The 16,247-nt window shown below is 48.4% G+C and overlaps 1 protein-coding gene across 3 annotated transcripts in view; it reads right to left on the bottom strand.

The window, feature by feature from the left end:
• Positions 1-16,247, bottom strand: part of PNPLA7 (patatin like phospholipase domain containing 7) — a 258,686-nt gene that overhangs the window by 174,486 nt on the left and 67,953 nt on the right. For 2 of the 3 annotated variants that reach the window (XM_063936180.1, XM_063936181.1), the window contains 3 exons: positions 15,653-15,736; positions 13,483-13,583; positions 7,264-7,422 (listed from right to left, as the gene is read on the bottom strand). In XM_063936180.1, the coding sequence (XP_063792250.1) occupies positions 7,264-7,422; positions 13,483-13,583; positions 15,653-15,736 (344 nt within the window). The remainder of the gene's footprint in view (positions 1-7,263; positions 7,423-13,482; positions 13,584-15,652; positions 15,737-16,247) is intronic. The other variant, XM_063936182.1, reaches the window with a different exon arrangement.

A 16,247-nucleotide genomic window follows, 5' to 3' on the forward strand; every position in this document is an offset into this window, starting at 1 on the left:
CCATCTTTCCCAGGACTCGCGTGCAGTGATGCACCGATACCTGTTTTGGTTTTAGGAGGTCTCTGACCAGAGTCACGAGCTCCTGAGCCTTTTCCTCCGGGAGAAACACCTTTTTCTGGCTTGTGTCCAGAATCATGCCCAGGAAGGGCAGACGCGTCGTAGGAATCAGCTGCGACTTTGGAATATTCAGAATCCAGCCGTGCTGTCGCAACACTTCCTGAGAGTGTGCTACGCTGATCAGCAACCGCTCCCTAGACCTCGCATTTATGAGGAGATCGTCCAAGTATGGGATAATTGTAACCCCTTGCTTCCGAAGGAGCACCATCATTTCCGCCATCACCTTGGTAAATATTCTCGGTGCCGTGGACAGGCCAAACGGCAACGTCTGGAATTGGTAATGACAGTCCTGTACCACAAACCTGAGGTACTCCTGATGAGGTGGATAAATGGGGACATACAAGTACGCATCCTTGATGTCCAGAGACACCATAAAATCCCCTTCCTCCAGGCTTGCAATGACCGCTCTGAGCGATTCCATCTTGAACTTTAATTTCTTCAGAGAAATGTTCAGGGATTTTAAATTCAAAATGGGTCTGACCGAACCGTCCGGTTTCGGTACCACAAACATAGTGGAATAGTAACCCCTTCCCTGTTCAAGGAGGGGAACCTTCACTACCACCTGCTGGAGATATAGCTTGTGAATTGCTGCCAACACTACCTCCCTTTCCATGGGGGAAGCTGGCAAGGCCGATTTTAGGTAACGGTGAGGGGGCGTCACCTCGAATTCCAGCTTGTATCCCTGAGACACAATTTGTATAGCCCAAGGATCCACCCGTGAGCGAACCCACTGGTGGCTGAAATTTCGGAGACGCGCCCCCACCGCTCCTGGCTCCGGCTGTGGAGCCCCAGCGTCATGGGGTGGATTTAGTGGAAGCCGGGGAGGACTTTTGTTCCTGGGAACTAGCTGCATGGTGCAGCTTTTTTCCTCTACCCCTGCCTCTGGCAAGAAAGGATGCACCTCTGACTTTCTTGCTTTTTTGTGAACGAAAGGACTGCATTTGGTAATACGGTGCCTTCTTTGGCTGTGAGGGAATATATGGCAAGAAATTTGACTTCCCAGCCGTAGCTGTGGAAACTAGGTCCGAGAGACCGTCCCCAAACAATTCCTCACCCTTATAAGGTAACACCTCCATGTGTTTTTTAGAGTCGGCATCACCTGTCCATTGCCGAGTCCATAGGACCCTTCTGACAGAAATCGACATTGAGTTTATTCTAGAGCCCAGCAGGCAAATGTCCCTCTGGGCATCCCGCATATATAGGACAGCGTCTTTGATATGCCCCAGGGTCAGTAAAATAGTCACCCTGTCCAGGGTATCTATCTCCTCAGACAGAGTATCTGTCCATGCTGCTACAGCACTACACATCCAGGCCGAAGCAATTGCTGGCCTCAGAAGAGTACCAGAATGTGTATAAACAGACTTCAGGATACCTTCCTGCTTCCTATCCGCAGGATCCTTTAGGGCGGCCGTATCCTGTGACGGCAGGGCCACCTTCTTAGATAAGCGTGTCAACGCTTTGTCTACCCTAGGGGAGGATTCCCAGCGTAACCTATCCGTTGGCGGGAAAGGATACGCCATAAGTAATCTTTTGGAAACCAGTACTTTCCTATCAGGGGAATCCCACGCTTTTTCACATAACTCATTTAATTCATGTGAAGGGGGAAAAGTCACTTCTTGCTTTTTCTCCCCAAACATATAAACCCTCTTGTCAGGGACAGGGTTTTCCTCCGATATGTGCAATACATCCTTCATTGCTATAATCATGTATCGGATGGCTTTAGTCATTTTAGGCTGCAACTTTGCATCATCGTCATCGACACTGGAGTCAGAATCCGTGTCGACATCTGTGTCAACCAACTGGGATAGTGGGCGCTTTTGAGACCCTGACGGCCCCTGAGCTGTAGAATCAGACATGGGTTGAGACCCTGATTGATTATCCAACCTTTTATGCAAGGAGCTTACGTTATCATTTAACACCTTCCACATATCCATCCAATCAGGTGTCGGCGCCGTCGGCGGCGACACCACATTCACTTGCACTTGTTCTGCCTCCACGCAACCGTCCTCATCAAACATGTCGACACAAACGTGCCGACACACCGCACACACACAGGGAATGCTCTAATTGAGGACAGGACCCCACAAGGCCTTTTGGGGAGACAGAGAGAGAGTATGCCAGCACACACCCTAACGCGATATAACCCAGGGATTACACAGTTACTTAGTGTTTACCCAGTAGCTGCGGTTTATGATAATTTGTGCCTAAATTTATGTGCCCCCCCTCTCTTTTTACCCTTTTTCTACCTTGATACTGCAGGGGAGAGCCTGGGGAGCTTCCTCTCAGCGGAGCTGTGGAGAGAAAATGGCGCCGGTTAGTGCTGAGGAAGAAGGCCCCGCCTCCTCAGCGGCGGGCTTCTGTCCCGGGTCTGTGTAAATAAAATGGCGGGGGCTCGTACATATATACAGTGCCCAGCTGTATATACGTGTCTTTTTGCCAAGAGGTATACTAATTGCTGCCCAGGGCGCCCCCCCTTGCGCCCTACAGTGACCGGAGTGTGTGGGTAGTGTGGGCGCAATGGCGCACAGCTGCAGTGCTGTGCGCTACCTCATGTGAAGACAGGAGTCTTCTGCCGCCGATTTCGATGTCTTCTTGCTTCCGCCGGCTTCTGTCTTCTGGCTGTGCGAGGTAGACGGCGGCGCGGCTCCGGGAACGGACGACCAAGGTTAAGATCCTGTGTTCGAACCCTCTGGAGCTAATGGTGTCCAGTAGCCTAAGAAGCGCAACCTAGCCGCAGTTAGTAGGTTTGCTTCTCTCCCCTCAGTCCCACGTAGCAGAGAGTCTGTTGCCAGCAGAAGCTCTCTGAAAATAAAAAACCTAACTAAAATACTTTCTTATTAGCAAGCTCAGGAGAGCTCACTAAAAGCACCCAGCTCTGGCCGGGCACAGATTCTAACTAAGGTCTGGAGGAGGGGCATAGAGGGAGGAGCCAGTGCACACCAGGTAGTACTAAATCTTTCTTTAGTGTGCCCAGTCTCCTGCGGAGCCCGTCTATTCCCCATGGTCCTTACGGAGTCCCCAGCATCCACTAGGACGTTAGAGAAATATCTATTTCATATAAAAATGTAATATCCTATTTGGCACTGTTTGAACCATCTTCATGGTATAAATAAAACATGGCAGAAATAAAACAGATTTAACAATTGAAACCCATTTACATTCGGCATTAAAACAAGTGTTATTACTGTAATATTCCAACAAATCTGTAATATTGTGTGATATCCACTAAACACAATATGGCGTTAATGTGTGTTCTTTATACAACTGTGTCTCTACAAGAGCCTTGCACAGCAGTCAAGTCTCTTCTCCTGAAATGAAGATGCCTACTCCCTTCCCCTGGTGACCGTGCCAGACAATTATGGCAGTGAGGACCACAATGGTATATAACGGCTGTGTAAATGTGTCTACCTCCCTATACAATGGTCAATAAAACTGGATCAGCCGGTATCACGGAGAGTGTGAAAATTGGGGACGGCTACTGAACAACCAGGTTTGCCCGATAAGTGCGTGCGGGCAGACGGATATCTTGTCTGGTTTAGACTTGCTTCCTGCTGGAAATACTCATTAGAAATGGTGTAAGCAGCAAGTTGAATCCTGCAGGTTGTAAAGCAGAACGTCGAACCTTGTAATAATCTAAAGACACAAAGAGTAAGCAAAGGGAAAATTCACGTCTCCCGTGAATTCCCGGAGTGCTGGATAGACAAGTCTAATCAGAGCATTGTCTTCCATTCTAATAAACCAAAGTATTATTACATGGTGCCCGCTGAGGCTCATCCGGAAGGGTTAAGCCAGGCAGCGAGAGGCGCGGTTATTTATAACAAGGCAGGGAATAGATGCACAACGGCAAGCAATGTACTACAGATGATCCGGCACCAGCACAGCTGAATAAATACGGAGCTTATAAATAAATGCACAGACGTAGGCGACACTACAGAAACAGAGAGAGAGGCACAGGCCTTTTCCGGGACCCCGGCTCAGTGCGCACTACGCGGTAACGATGGGATACGGAAAAGTAGCAGAAAGACTTTAGCAGAGCCCCCCAACTAGTGACATAAAGCTCATGGAGATGAGGGGGTGGGGGGGTCACTGCCAGCAGCCAGCGCACACGTCTTGTGGCAGCTTGCACCTACACCAACGCCTCTAACTTGGGCAGCACGGATGGTGTAGTGGTTAGCATTACTGCCTCACAGCACTGAGGTCATGGGTTTGATTCCCCCCATGGTACTAACTGTGTGGAGTTTGTATATTCTCCCCGTACTTGCGTGGGTTTCCTCCGGGCACTCCGGTTTCCTCCCACAATCCAAAAATATACTGGTAGGTTAATTGGCTCCAAACAAAATTAGGGAATATAGATTGTACGCTCCACTGGGGCAGGGACTGATGTGAATGGCCAAATAGTCTTTGTAAAGCGCTGCGGAATATGTGTGCGCTATATAAATAACTGGTAATAAATAAATAACTTGTGTGGAGGCAACAGGTGACCTCAGAAGTCCCAGGATTGTGAAGCGTATCACCTTGATGCAAAGTTGGACATGTGTTTCCCCTGATTATTACGCAGTTGAGAGATTATCAGCCGGATGCATTTGCATTTGTGTGTGCAGCGATGGTTAAGTGATGGCGGACGCAGAGAGGACTTATTTGCAAAGTGACTGACAGTCAGGTCCTAACTGGGCAATAAAAATGCGTGTATTCGGCCATATGGAGAGAAGGATTCATGACTGCGAAGCACAAGCCCCCTATGTGCACACTGTGTTTGCGGCTAGTCATCGCTGACTGTGCGCTACTGCACCAGCCCTATACCAGACGTGAAACGTACGCAGCTGCACGCTAATCATCATCATCTTCTATTACGCACATTCAACGCTGCATCAGCTGCATTGTGTTTTATCCTATTACTCAGCCTCATATAGAGAAACAAGTGGACCCCGGTTTCAGGCTGAAGCATAGGAAGAAATTCTTTACTGCATTGTGAAAAATTACCGGAGCTGTGCTCAGGACAGACGGAACCCCATGAAAAGGATCCTACCTGAGCCATTGCCTTAGAGCAGGCATGTCCAAACTGCGGCCCTCCAGCTGTTGAGAAACTACACATCCCAGCATGCCCTGACAGCTTTAGCATTCTCTGACAGCAAAACTGTGTTGGGGCATGCTGGGATATGTAGTTTCACAACAGCTGGAGGGCCGCAGTTTGGACATGCATGCCTTAGAGTTTTATTGTTTATACAGCCAGCATAAAAGTACCTCCGTCAGGACAGACCACAGTGTTAGCGGAGGTGTCCGACATCACATGACATGAAGACACATAAAATACAACACAGCGGGGGGGGAGAGTTCTTAAACAGTTAAATAGGGCTACACAAGGTGTGTGTGTGTGTGTGTGTGTGTGTGTGTGTGTGTGTGTGTATACCCAATTTTATGGTCTGACCTCTCGGGGTTAATAATTCACATTAAAAAAAAATGCAGGGTGGATTCAAAGTAACAGAAAAAAAGTTATAAAAACATTCAATAAGTCAAACTTGATGCAGAGATTTCAGATTACATTTCTGTTATACTAATATACTGTATAAATATGTTGCATAGATTCTGTGGGTAATGCAGATTAACGGATCAGAGATCACGCAGGCACCAATTAAAACAGACAGAACGGACCACAAATCACCATACGCCTGATGCATGTTTAAACCTCCTATGTCCTTCAGGCTAAAATACGTTTTTGACTTGAGGTTAGGAGGACACACTCACAGGACGTCTCTCTAGAAGCTGGACACAGCGCACAACACTGGACTGCAAACTCCAACACGCTGCTGTAACCTGGCGTTAACGAGGAACTAAACGAGCTTCTAGGTTCAACCCCGCTGTGAAAGCACCCAATCTGCAGACAGAAGCACGGGCCAAACTCTCCCTAATGAATGTGTTATACATGTCCTAATGCCTTCCTGACAACCCCCTCCTCCCCTAATTTCATACTATGTAGCAGAGGTTCGATAAAGCCCTACAACCCCTTCAACCTAGCCCCTATCACTTTAAAACCTCAACCAACTGTACTGTGCTACAACCATATAGGAGAGCTTCCCTTGTAGCAACAGAAGGATTCCTTAATGGAGAACATCATGGCCCTCATTCCGAGTTGTTCGCTCGCTAGCTACTTTTAGCAGCATTGAACACGCTAGGCCGCTGCCACCTGGGAGTGTATCTTAGCTTAGCAGAATAGCGAACGAAAGATTAGCAATTCTGCTATTAAGTATTTCCTTGCAGTGTCTGAGTAGCTCCAGACCTACTCCTAGATTGCGATCACCTCAGTCCGTTTAGTTCCTGGTTTGACGTCACAAACACGCCCTGCGTCCGGCCAGCCACTCCCCCGTTTCTCCAGCCACCTGGCACGCCTGCGTTTTTTTTAGCACACTCCCTGAAAACGGCCAGTTTCCGCCCAGAAACACCCCCTGTCAAGCACACTATGATCAGCAGAGCGATTGAAAAGCTTTGTTCGCCCGTGAGTAAAATAGCATAGTTTTGTGTAAAATTGCTTAGCGCGTGCGCCCTGCGGTGCATACGCATGCGCAGAACTGACGGATTTTAGCCTATTAGCAATTCTGCTAAACTTAGCAGCGAGCGAACAACCTCGGAATGACTACCCATGTGCGGATAAATGATCTGGAAAAGCTAAAGAAAAAGTAAATTTGCAGTCCTAACAATACAGAGCTTCGCAGTATATCACCTACAGTGTCTAAGACAATGGTTCCCAAACTGGGTGCCTCGGTGCACTTGTAGGGGTGCCCTGGGTTGGCGGTCCAGGACCAATTAGATTTATGGTCAATGTAATATGCAAAACCAGTGCTTGTGGCTTGCCGTCATAAAATATATGGATAAATAGAAGTGAATCCTGTCTCTCACCATATAATGGAATCCAACAATAACATATAACAACACACAATTTAGTTAATTTAGTATGGTTTTATGGTTTTTGAATTTCACAGTAAGAAACGTTTGGACTTGGGTGCCGTGAAAAAAGTTCTGACACTCTTGGGTGCTGTGATTCCATAAAGGTGGGGAACCACTGGTCTCAGCAATGAAAAGGCTGCACAGCGCCACCTGCTGGTGTTCCCAGGACGTTAAACATGTGCAAGCTTCCTTGGGAAATACACTTACCTGAAGTTTCATAAGCGTACAGAGATCTTTTCTCGCAGCCTCGAACATTGCGTTCAGGTGCCTGTTGACACTAAATTCTGGGATCATAAGATCTTCCTCCTTGTAATGATAAACAGCGGACGGGGTCTCTGTAACCGTCACAGTCTTCTTCAGGATTGGCTGTTGGATCATAGGAGAAAGATAATAAGACAATAACACAATGATGGGGTGCAATGTACACCCCTCCTGCAATATGAAATAAACATTCTTCTGAAGACATCATAAGACCAGCATGCTACAAGTCCATGTAACATTAATACACGGGGAGAATAAGGTACTAGAAGTGTATGACTGGAGACCAATGATTTAACAGAAACACTTGCGTATTGGGAATAGTAACATTCTCCATTAATGTTCATTATAGGTTTATTATAAGGCCACCATGGAGATCTAATTCTGTTATAACAGCACTGGAACGCGGCCTTACATCATTTCTTGGCCAAAGAATTTTTGTGCAACTCCTATTAAATATATTAGATGTTATAGGCCAGGGGTGGCCAACCAGTCAGAGACAAAGAGACCCAAAAAATGTGTTAGGTACGTCAAAGAGCAGACATCGAGCTGAAGGCGCACATGCAAAAATGAGGTGTGGCCTTGTGCCTTCTAAGCCACGCCCCTGGTATAAAATACATTGAAAAAGCCAGATCCAACATAAAATACATTGAAAAAGCCACTTCCACATAAAATACATTGTAAAAGCCAGATCCACTTAAAGTATATTGAAAAATCCAGATTCACATAATACACTTCAGCTCCCCCATGTGTCACTCCAACCAGCACCCTCTTGTCACTCTAACCAGCACCCTCGTGTCACTTCAGCCAGCACCCTCATGTGTCACTTCAGCCAGCACACTCATGTGTCACTTCAGCCAGCACCCTCCTGTGTCATTCCAGCCAGCACACTCATGTGTCACTTCAGCCAGCACACTCATGTGTCACTTCAGCCAGCACACTCATGTGTCACTTCAGCCAGCACACTCATGTGTCACTTCAGCCAGCACACTCATGTGTCACTTCAGCCAGCACACTCATGTGTCACTTCAGCCAGCACACTCATGTGTCACTCCAGCCAGCTCCCTCCTGTCACTTCAGCCAGCACACTCATGTGTCACTTCAGCCAGCACACTCATGTGTCACTTCAGCCAGCACACTCATGTGTCACTTCAGCCAGCACCCTCCTGTGTCACTTCAGCCAGCACACTCATGTGTCACTTCAGCCAGCACACTCATGTGTCACTCCAGCCAGCTCCCTCCTGTCACTTCAGCCAGCACACTCATGTGTCACTCCAGCCAGCACACTCATGTGTCACTCCAGCCAGCTCCCCCATGTGTCACTCCAACCAGCACCCTCCTGTCACTCCAGCCAGCACCCCCATGTGTCACTCAAGCCAGCTCCCCCATGTGTCACTCCAGCCAGCTCCCCCATGTGTCACTTCAGCTAGCACACTCATGTGTCACTTCAGCCAGCTCCCCCATGTGTCACTCCAACCAGCACCCTCCTGTCACTCCAGCCAGCACCCCCATGTGTCACTCAAGCCAGCTCCCCCATGTGTCACTCCAGCCAGCTCCCCCATGTGTCACTTCAGCTAGCACACTCATGTGTCACTTCAGCCAGCACACTCCTGTGTCACTTCAGCCAGCACTCTCCTGTGTCACTCCAGCCAGCTCCCCCATGTGTCACTTCAGCCAGCACACTCCTGTGTCACTTCAGCCAGCACACTCATGTGTCACTTCAGCCAGCACACTCATGTGTCACTCCAGCCAGCACACTCATGTGTCACTTCAGCCAGCACACTCATGTGTCACTTCAGCCAGCACACTCATGTGTCACTTCAGCCAGCACACTCATGTGTCACTCCAGCCAGCACCCTCCTGTCACTTCAGCCAGCACACTCATGTGTCACTTCAGCCAGCACCCTCTTGTCACTTCAGCCAGCACCCTGCTGTCACTTCAGCCAGCACCCTCATGTGTCACTTCAGCTTCCCCCAATTCATGCCACTGCAGCAGCCTCTTATGTGTCCTCTGTTGGCTGGTGGGTGTCTCATCTCTAGTATCTGGCTCCCTCAGTTCTAAGTCCCCGTAGTACGCTGCGTGTTTTTCTGGAGAGCAGTGGTTACCGGATCTGTTGTGGTCATGTGACTTTGTGTGTTAGGAGCCACATATGAAAAAAGAAAGAGCCGCATGTGGCTCAAGAGCCACAGGTTGGCCACCGCTGTTATAGGCAGTATAATGTAGGTTATCCTTTATAATACTGTACATTGGTGGTCATTCCGACCCGATCGCACGCTGCGCTTTTTCGCAGCTGTGCGATCGGGTCGGAACTGCGCATGCGCGGCGGCCGCATTGCGCAGGCGCGTTGTTGCCTGCAGCGACGATGCGAGCGAAGAAAGCAGTGATGGCGACCGCAAGACGATTGACAGGAGTAAGGCGGATCCGGGCGGCAACTCACTGTTTTCGGGGAGTGGTGAGTCCAACGCAGGCGTGTCCAGGTGTAATTCCGGGACTTGCAACGCTGGATCGATCGCACAGAGTAAGTAACTATTACCCTGGTCTTGTTCTACACAAAACTTTTTTTTGCATAGCAGGACTGCACAAGCGATCACAGCCTCACTATGCAAAAATACACTCCCCCATAGGCGGCGTCTAGTTGATCGCACGGGCAGCAAAAAGTTGCTACGTGCGATCAACTCGGAATGACCCCCATTGTTCCCCAATTATACCACCAAGCCTGAATAATGCAACATTGGCTTAATACAAGATATTTTCTCATGTTAAATCCACAATGTCGCCCTATTGTAACACCAGCAGGAGACGTTTGGGTGTTATCAATACTGTATAGGTATTCTAGGTAACACTGCACAGAGGTAATACTGAAGTGGTGTCACCACTCAGCAACCATGGGAAAATACTTTTGTACTCTTTACATCCGAGTAATAACCTTATGCAGAGGCTCCAAAACTAGACATTAGATAGGATACGGTTGTATCAGCCACTGGGGATCATTCCTGAACTGAAACGAGGCTTCAATGCGCCGGCCAAGGAGAGCAGAGCGGGAGGCCCCTATCGCCACATTATACAGCACTAAAATTTACAATGGGGCTCAGCAATTACATTTCAGGGGAGTAGACAACGAACCAATCAACTTCTGTTAGGGAATGGGCGGAGCCATGATGATGCAACGCTCTGAATCATGACTTCGCCTCCTACAGCACGGTTAAATGAAGAGCAGGGGTCCGCGTGGAAACGACTGTCAGCGATACGCCTCCTGAAGTTGCCCCGGGAACCTTCCAACTTCAGGATTCCCCGGTGGACAGAGGGTACTCCCACAAAATCAGCAACTACGGTGTAAGTTAATGATTTCTATTATCAGCCATATCAGGCTGCAGGGTCCTCACATAACGGACAGGAAGTGGTTGGGGAGGGAGCGGTCCAAGGTCATGTCTCATGTCTTGCAATGTACCCATCAAATCTCTAGTGATGCCCAGCCCCTGTACTTGAGTCTGTGCAGCAGGATGGGACTGAAGGAAGGAGTCTGGCTCACAAGCTAATCTAGCCATACTCTGCAGGTCTCACAGTGGTGGGGAGGAAAACCAATGTCATCATCGCTGGTACTGCAGAAGCACAGCATCCTGTGGCATCCTCTATGCTTTGGTGACAGTAAGGACAGATTAGCAATTGTCCCAGGCTGCATCTCTAGCACGGGCCATAAATCACAGTCCGGCTCTACGTCAATGCTCCATGACTGAGGTAAAAGCCCAGTCTCGCGCACAGTGTACACTTTACATAAATCTATCAGTCGTGTCCCTTGATACGTTTATCACTATGTAGAGCTTTTCATATGACAGTTTACTGATTCCTACAATAAGACCCACAGTAAGTAATCTGCATCACGTGTTACACATGTATCATCAGTCACTGGGCTTCCGTACGCGTTATGGGGCAAGAAGCCCTGACATGACTGAGACGCTCCCAGAGGTGTAGTGTACTATATTTTTCCCTCACATTTTGCATCTTTGTCACATTGAAACGTCGCTCAGTGTACCAGAGACGCCAGGCTGGAACCGTACCCGCACAGGAAGTGTTTTATATAGGTACAAAGTGGCAGATGAAGCACAACAGAACTTTGGGCCTAATTCAGACCTTGTACTTGAAGAGTAACTCCCAGCCAGTGTAGCTCCTGCAGCTGGCCGGGAGTTACTTGGCACTGCCAGGGTCGCAGCGGCTGCGTGTGACGTCAAGCAGCCGCTGCGGCCCACCCCCAGCACGGTCCGGCCACACCTGCGTTGGCCGGACCGCGCCCACAAAACGTTGGCCAAACGCCGCCATGCCGCCCCCTCCCGCCCAGCGAACGCCTGTCACTGTTAATCAGGCAGAGGTGATCGCTAGGCAATGACAGCCGCAGGTTGTCAGCCATGCGCCAGCTTACTGCGGTACCGGTGCATGCGCAGTTCTGACCTGATCGCTGCGCTGCGATGAACTGCAGCGAGCGATCAGGTAAGAATGACCCCCTTTGTTAGCAGTTGGGTAAAACCATGTGCACTGCAGGTGGGGCAGATGTAACATGTGCAGAGAGAGTTAGATTTGGGTGGGGTGTGTTCAAACTGAAATCTAAATTGCAGTGTAAAAATAAAGCAGCCAGTATTTACCCTGCACAGAAACAATATAACCCACCCAAATCTAACTCTCTCTGCACACGTTACATCCGCCCCACCTGCAGTGCACATGGTTTTGCCCATCTGCTAACAAATTTGCAGCGATCAGATCTGAATTAGGCCCTTGGAGCGAGGAAATTCCGCATTTGCAGCCACTGAGCGCTTCTTATGCAGATACAGAGTTGGCCGCACGCCGATGTACAAATGTCACACAGCAAAGTGATCAGTGTGAGTCAGCAATGTAGTTTGGTCGCTTCTATTAGTTTTAATTATACACACTTAAATCGAAAGAGACGCTTCATTCTGCAGAGTCGACGCGGTACCTGGTGCACCGAGAGGGCCTATTTGGCGCGACTGAAGCATCAGTAAAAAAAGGACACGTCACAGACACAGAGAAATTGTATCTAGAGATGAATCACTTCCATCGAGCTGCGGATTCATCCCCCGACTGATGTTTGCAGCTTAGAAAGCGCGGAGCATCCCGGGAGATATTACACATGGAGGAAGCTGCACAGGCGTGACAAACACACCACACGAAACATCATCACCACGGTCCCTGCGGAGCACTCGCACTTCCAGCTGGCGAAACTGCAGAAACTCTCTCTTCTGGACCAGGGTTAGGCAACCCCTGGTAGTCCAGCTGCTGTGGAACTACACATCCCAGCATGCCCTGACACCGTTTTGCTGCTAAGGCATGCTACAACTGTGGCAATGCACGCTGGGATACATAGTTCCCCTGCTCTAGACGTTTGCAATAGAACACTTCTTTGAAATCTCCATGGTGACCATTGGCCCTTTGTGTCCAGAGCAAATCTGAGTTACTCTGATTGCTGCCCGGTGCTGCCAAGAGCTCACTGTATGGGCACCGGCAGACTAACACCTCTAGCCCAGGACTGTGTAACTCTGCCCCAGCTGGATCGGGTAGAGATAGGTTATTGGGTGACATAAGGGGCATCACTGCTGTCCTGTGCAGTTGCACAACCACATAACACTGTAGTGATGCATACACATGAGCCCTACAAATGGGGAGGGGAACGGAACAGCCTGTGATGTCCCCAGTGTGATGCATTCTGGATACAAAGCATCGCTGCATTCTCTGCCTATGTAAAGTGTTTCATTCCCACCCACCAGGCCTCTATGGCTGCAGTAATCCGACGTGTCCCTTACACACAGAGATGAACGCCATTACACAACTGGGAACCGCGCTTTTCCCATGGTAAGTAAGAAACATAAACTTGGCAGTCAGATACTACAAATCATTCTTTTTTCTCAAAGACCTCAATGACTTTTTGTGCAGACATATTTCAGGGACGGAAACCAGCTTTAAATATATTTATCTAAGAATATAAATAAACCCTGAGCAACACGAATCAGAGGAGATGTTTGGGCCGGCCCGCGCAGCCTTCATCGCAGATCACAAAGAGCCACAGGCTTTATGTCCCAGCTGGCACAGACCCGGCGGCCCAGGTATCAAGGTGACCTTGTAGAGGTTCTGCAATACAAGACTACACAGGATCACACTCCTACCTTGTTCATGACGGGACTCGGAGGGAGGTCATCCGGGGTAAGGCTCACCCGCGCTCTCTCGTACGCCATGTCCATGTCAGATTTGCCCGCTTTGGGGCTGCCTGGTGAATAAGAACGTAAGATGTGACAAACAAGACGGCACTCCGAGACCATTTCCATAATAAATACTGCAGGGGGCTCAAGTCTAATGGTTTGCAAAATCTAATAAATTGCATTATAGGGGATTTCTTAAGACCGTCTGGGGCTGTAGGAGAACACGGCCAGGGGGTTACAGCCGCGGTAGGGTACCGGAACACTGCCTCTTGCAGCTTGGCTTGCCCAGGTGCACAGTTACTTGCCCTTACTGATGCACAAATGAAATAAGGGATCGGAAGGAATTACAAAACAACCCTTCTGTACCATCTTGCATACTCGCACGCCCCCTTCCCACAAAAAGGTATTACATAGTGAAAATATTATATAAGTTGGATCTGGAGATACACACTTTATATATACACACAGTTCTGAAAAGAAAATGTCTTCTACCCCAGCGCCGTTCTCACGGTGAGCGGCGGCGCGCACTGCTCACATGCGACATGCCGGAGAAGTGCTAATTAATCTAACACGAGCAGATATAAATAGGGGTTTCTGGGGCGGAGGCACAGTAGGAGATGGAAGAGAAAATCAGCTGCTTTCTAATTAATCATTGAGGGAGGAGGAGGAAAGTCAGTCACACAGCAGATCAGGGCCGGCGGGGGAGGGCAGGGCGGCCGGGATCAGCAAGGTGGAAAACTTCTGTCATGTGACTTTATTCTTTTGTCCAGTGTTCCGACTGGTCGAGCTAGCAAAAAGCTGGAGAGCTGGCCGCTCGGGGACAAGCAAATATACAAACTGGAATATAAATGGACGACAGTGCAGCACTTAAAGAAACAGATTGTACACTATATCGCACTGCAATGTGTTTGCTACTATCCTGTGCCGATACAGAAACACCCCCCGCCCCCCCCCTTACTCCCAGTATCCCCCAAACAATGCATCAACCATGAACAATATACAACAGACATCTAGGGGCTAATGCACAGCTGAATGTATGAGCCTGTTTGCAGAGTGCTCAGTGATTGCAAAATACATGCGGTGGCATGTTGTTATGCACTACTGGCAGTGAGGGACCACGTTTTGAAAAATGAGCGGATCCTGCAGGGCGCCTGGTCTCTCACTGACCTATGCTCCGAGTCCCAGCACCTTGAAAAAAAATATATAAAATGAGAATATTTGTTTATGCTGTGCCATCGATGAAGGGAAACCATCTGGTTCTCTCCCATCGATGGCATAAGCATTCAACATCGGCCATAAACCATCGATGATTAGTAATCATCGCCTACCCCCAGCTCTACCCACACAGGTGCTGGATGGCTTTAGTTTGGCATACCCTTACATTAACACTTATCACATACTAATTTCTTTAGCACTATTTCTTATTTTAATTACATCTGATGTTTGTATCACTTTCTCTATAGCTTCGGCTTTTTAAACCCTAATCTATTAATATTATAGTTTTTTCACTGGTATGCTGCCCTGGGCTGTCTGTCTTATACTGATTTTTTAGGGTGTCACGCCCTGCACCTAGATATAGCGCTAGGGACCTCTCTCTCTCTCATATATATATATATATATAGATAGATATATATATATATATATATATATATAGAGAGAGAGAGAGAGAGAGAGAGTGTGTGAGAGAGAGTGAGAGTGGGGGGGGCTTACACATACATTTGCGCAGATATATGTAACCAAGATCTCTGAAGTCTAAGATATTGTGTGGGATTTAAATATGGTTACTGTTATCATTCAGGGTGTTTTTTTCTTGCTTAGAAATACCCCTCCCTTTCAAGCACCTGAATGATATCACTAAGCTAATTGAGCATCTGCCATGATATCACTAAGCTAATTGAGCATATGCCACTATATTTGCTACCCACACTACTACCTGCCCCCAGAACTGTCCCAAATGCTACATGCCCTCACCCCCCCCCCCCCATAATATCTGATAGGACCCAGAAGCAGCGGAGTTGGACCCCAATTATGTTTAAAGCGAGTGGTCCCCAGGACCCACAAGTTCTCTTCCTCAGAGCAATCACTGGCATTGCATGGGTGTTTTTTTGCACAGCACGTGCTCCAAAACCTTCTTTACCTGGGATTTCGGCTAGACTTGAAGACGACCGACTTCTACGATGACCTGAGCCTGAGCCGTCGGCTGCAGAGAATTTACTGGGGTCTGAATTTAACAAAGACAGTCAAAGTATAATATAACAGTTTGGGCGATCGATACAGAAATTGGAATTCATTCAGTAGGATTGAAGAAATGGTATCCTTTTAAATGAGTGTTGTTTCACTAAGGGGGGGTTTGTTCTGGCTCCTGGATCAACAGAGACAGAATTACGGAAAGTTTGAACTTAACGAACTAGGACAAAGAGCCCTTGCTGGGCTGTAAAGCTTACACTCTAGATGCTCTGCGCAGGGATACTACACACGTTGTGGTAGACATAAACACAAAGCAGTTGTCACGTGTCACCATTCACAAGAACACTTTCCATCCACACTCTGTCACCTCCGACAAACTTGCTGCACGATTCAGCAACACGTTTGGTGCCGCCGCGATACACGTGCTCCACCGCTATAAATATCTCAGTGTCTCGCTTATAGCACAAGTCATTACACCTGTTCTCACACCTCTGCGCTAAAACGAACTGCAATCATTACTCCGGATGTAAATAACTCTGCCTTAA

This window comes from Pseudophryne corroboree, chromosome 8 (genome assembly GCF_028390025.1).
Source record: "Pseudophryne corroboree isolate aPseCor3 chromosome 8, aPseCor3.hap2, whole genome shotgun sequence".
In the NCBI taxonomy this organism is placed as follows: domain Eukaryota; kingdom Metazoa; phylum Chordata; class Amphibia; order Anura; family Myobatrachidae; genus Pseudophryne; species Pseudophryne corroboree.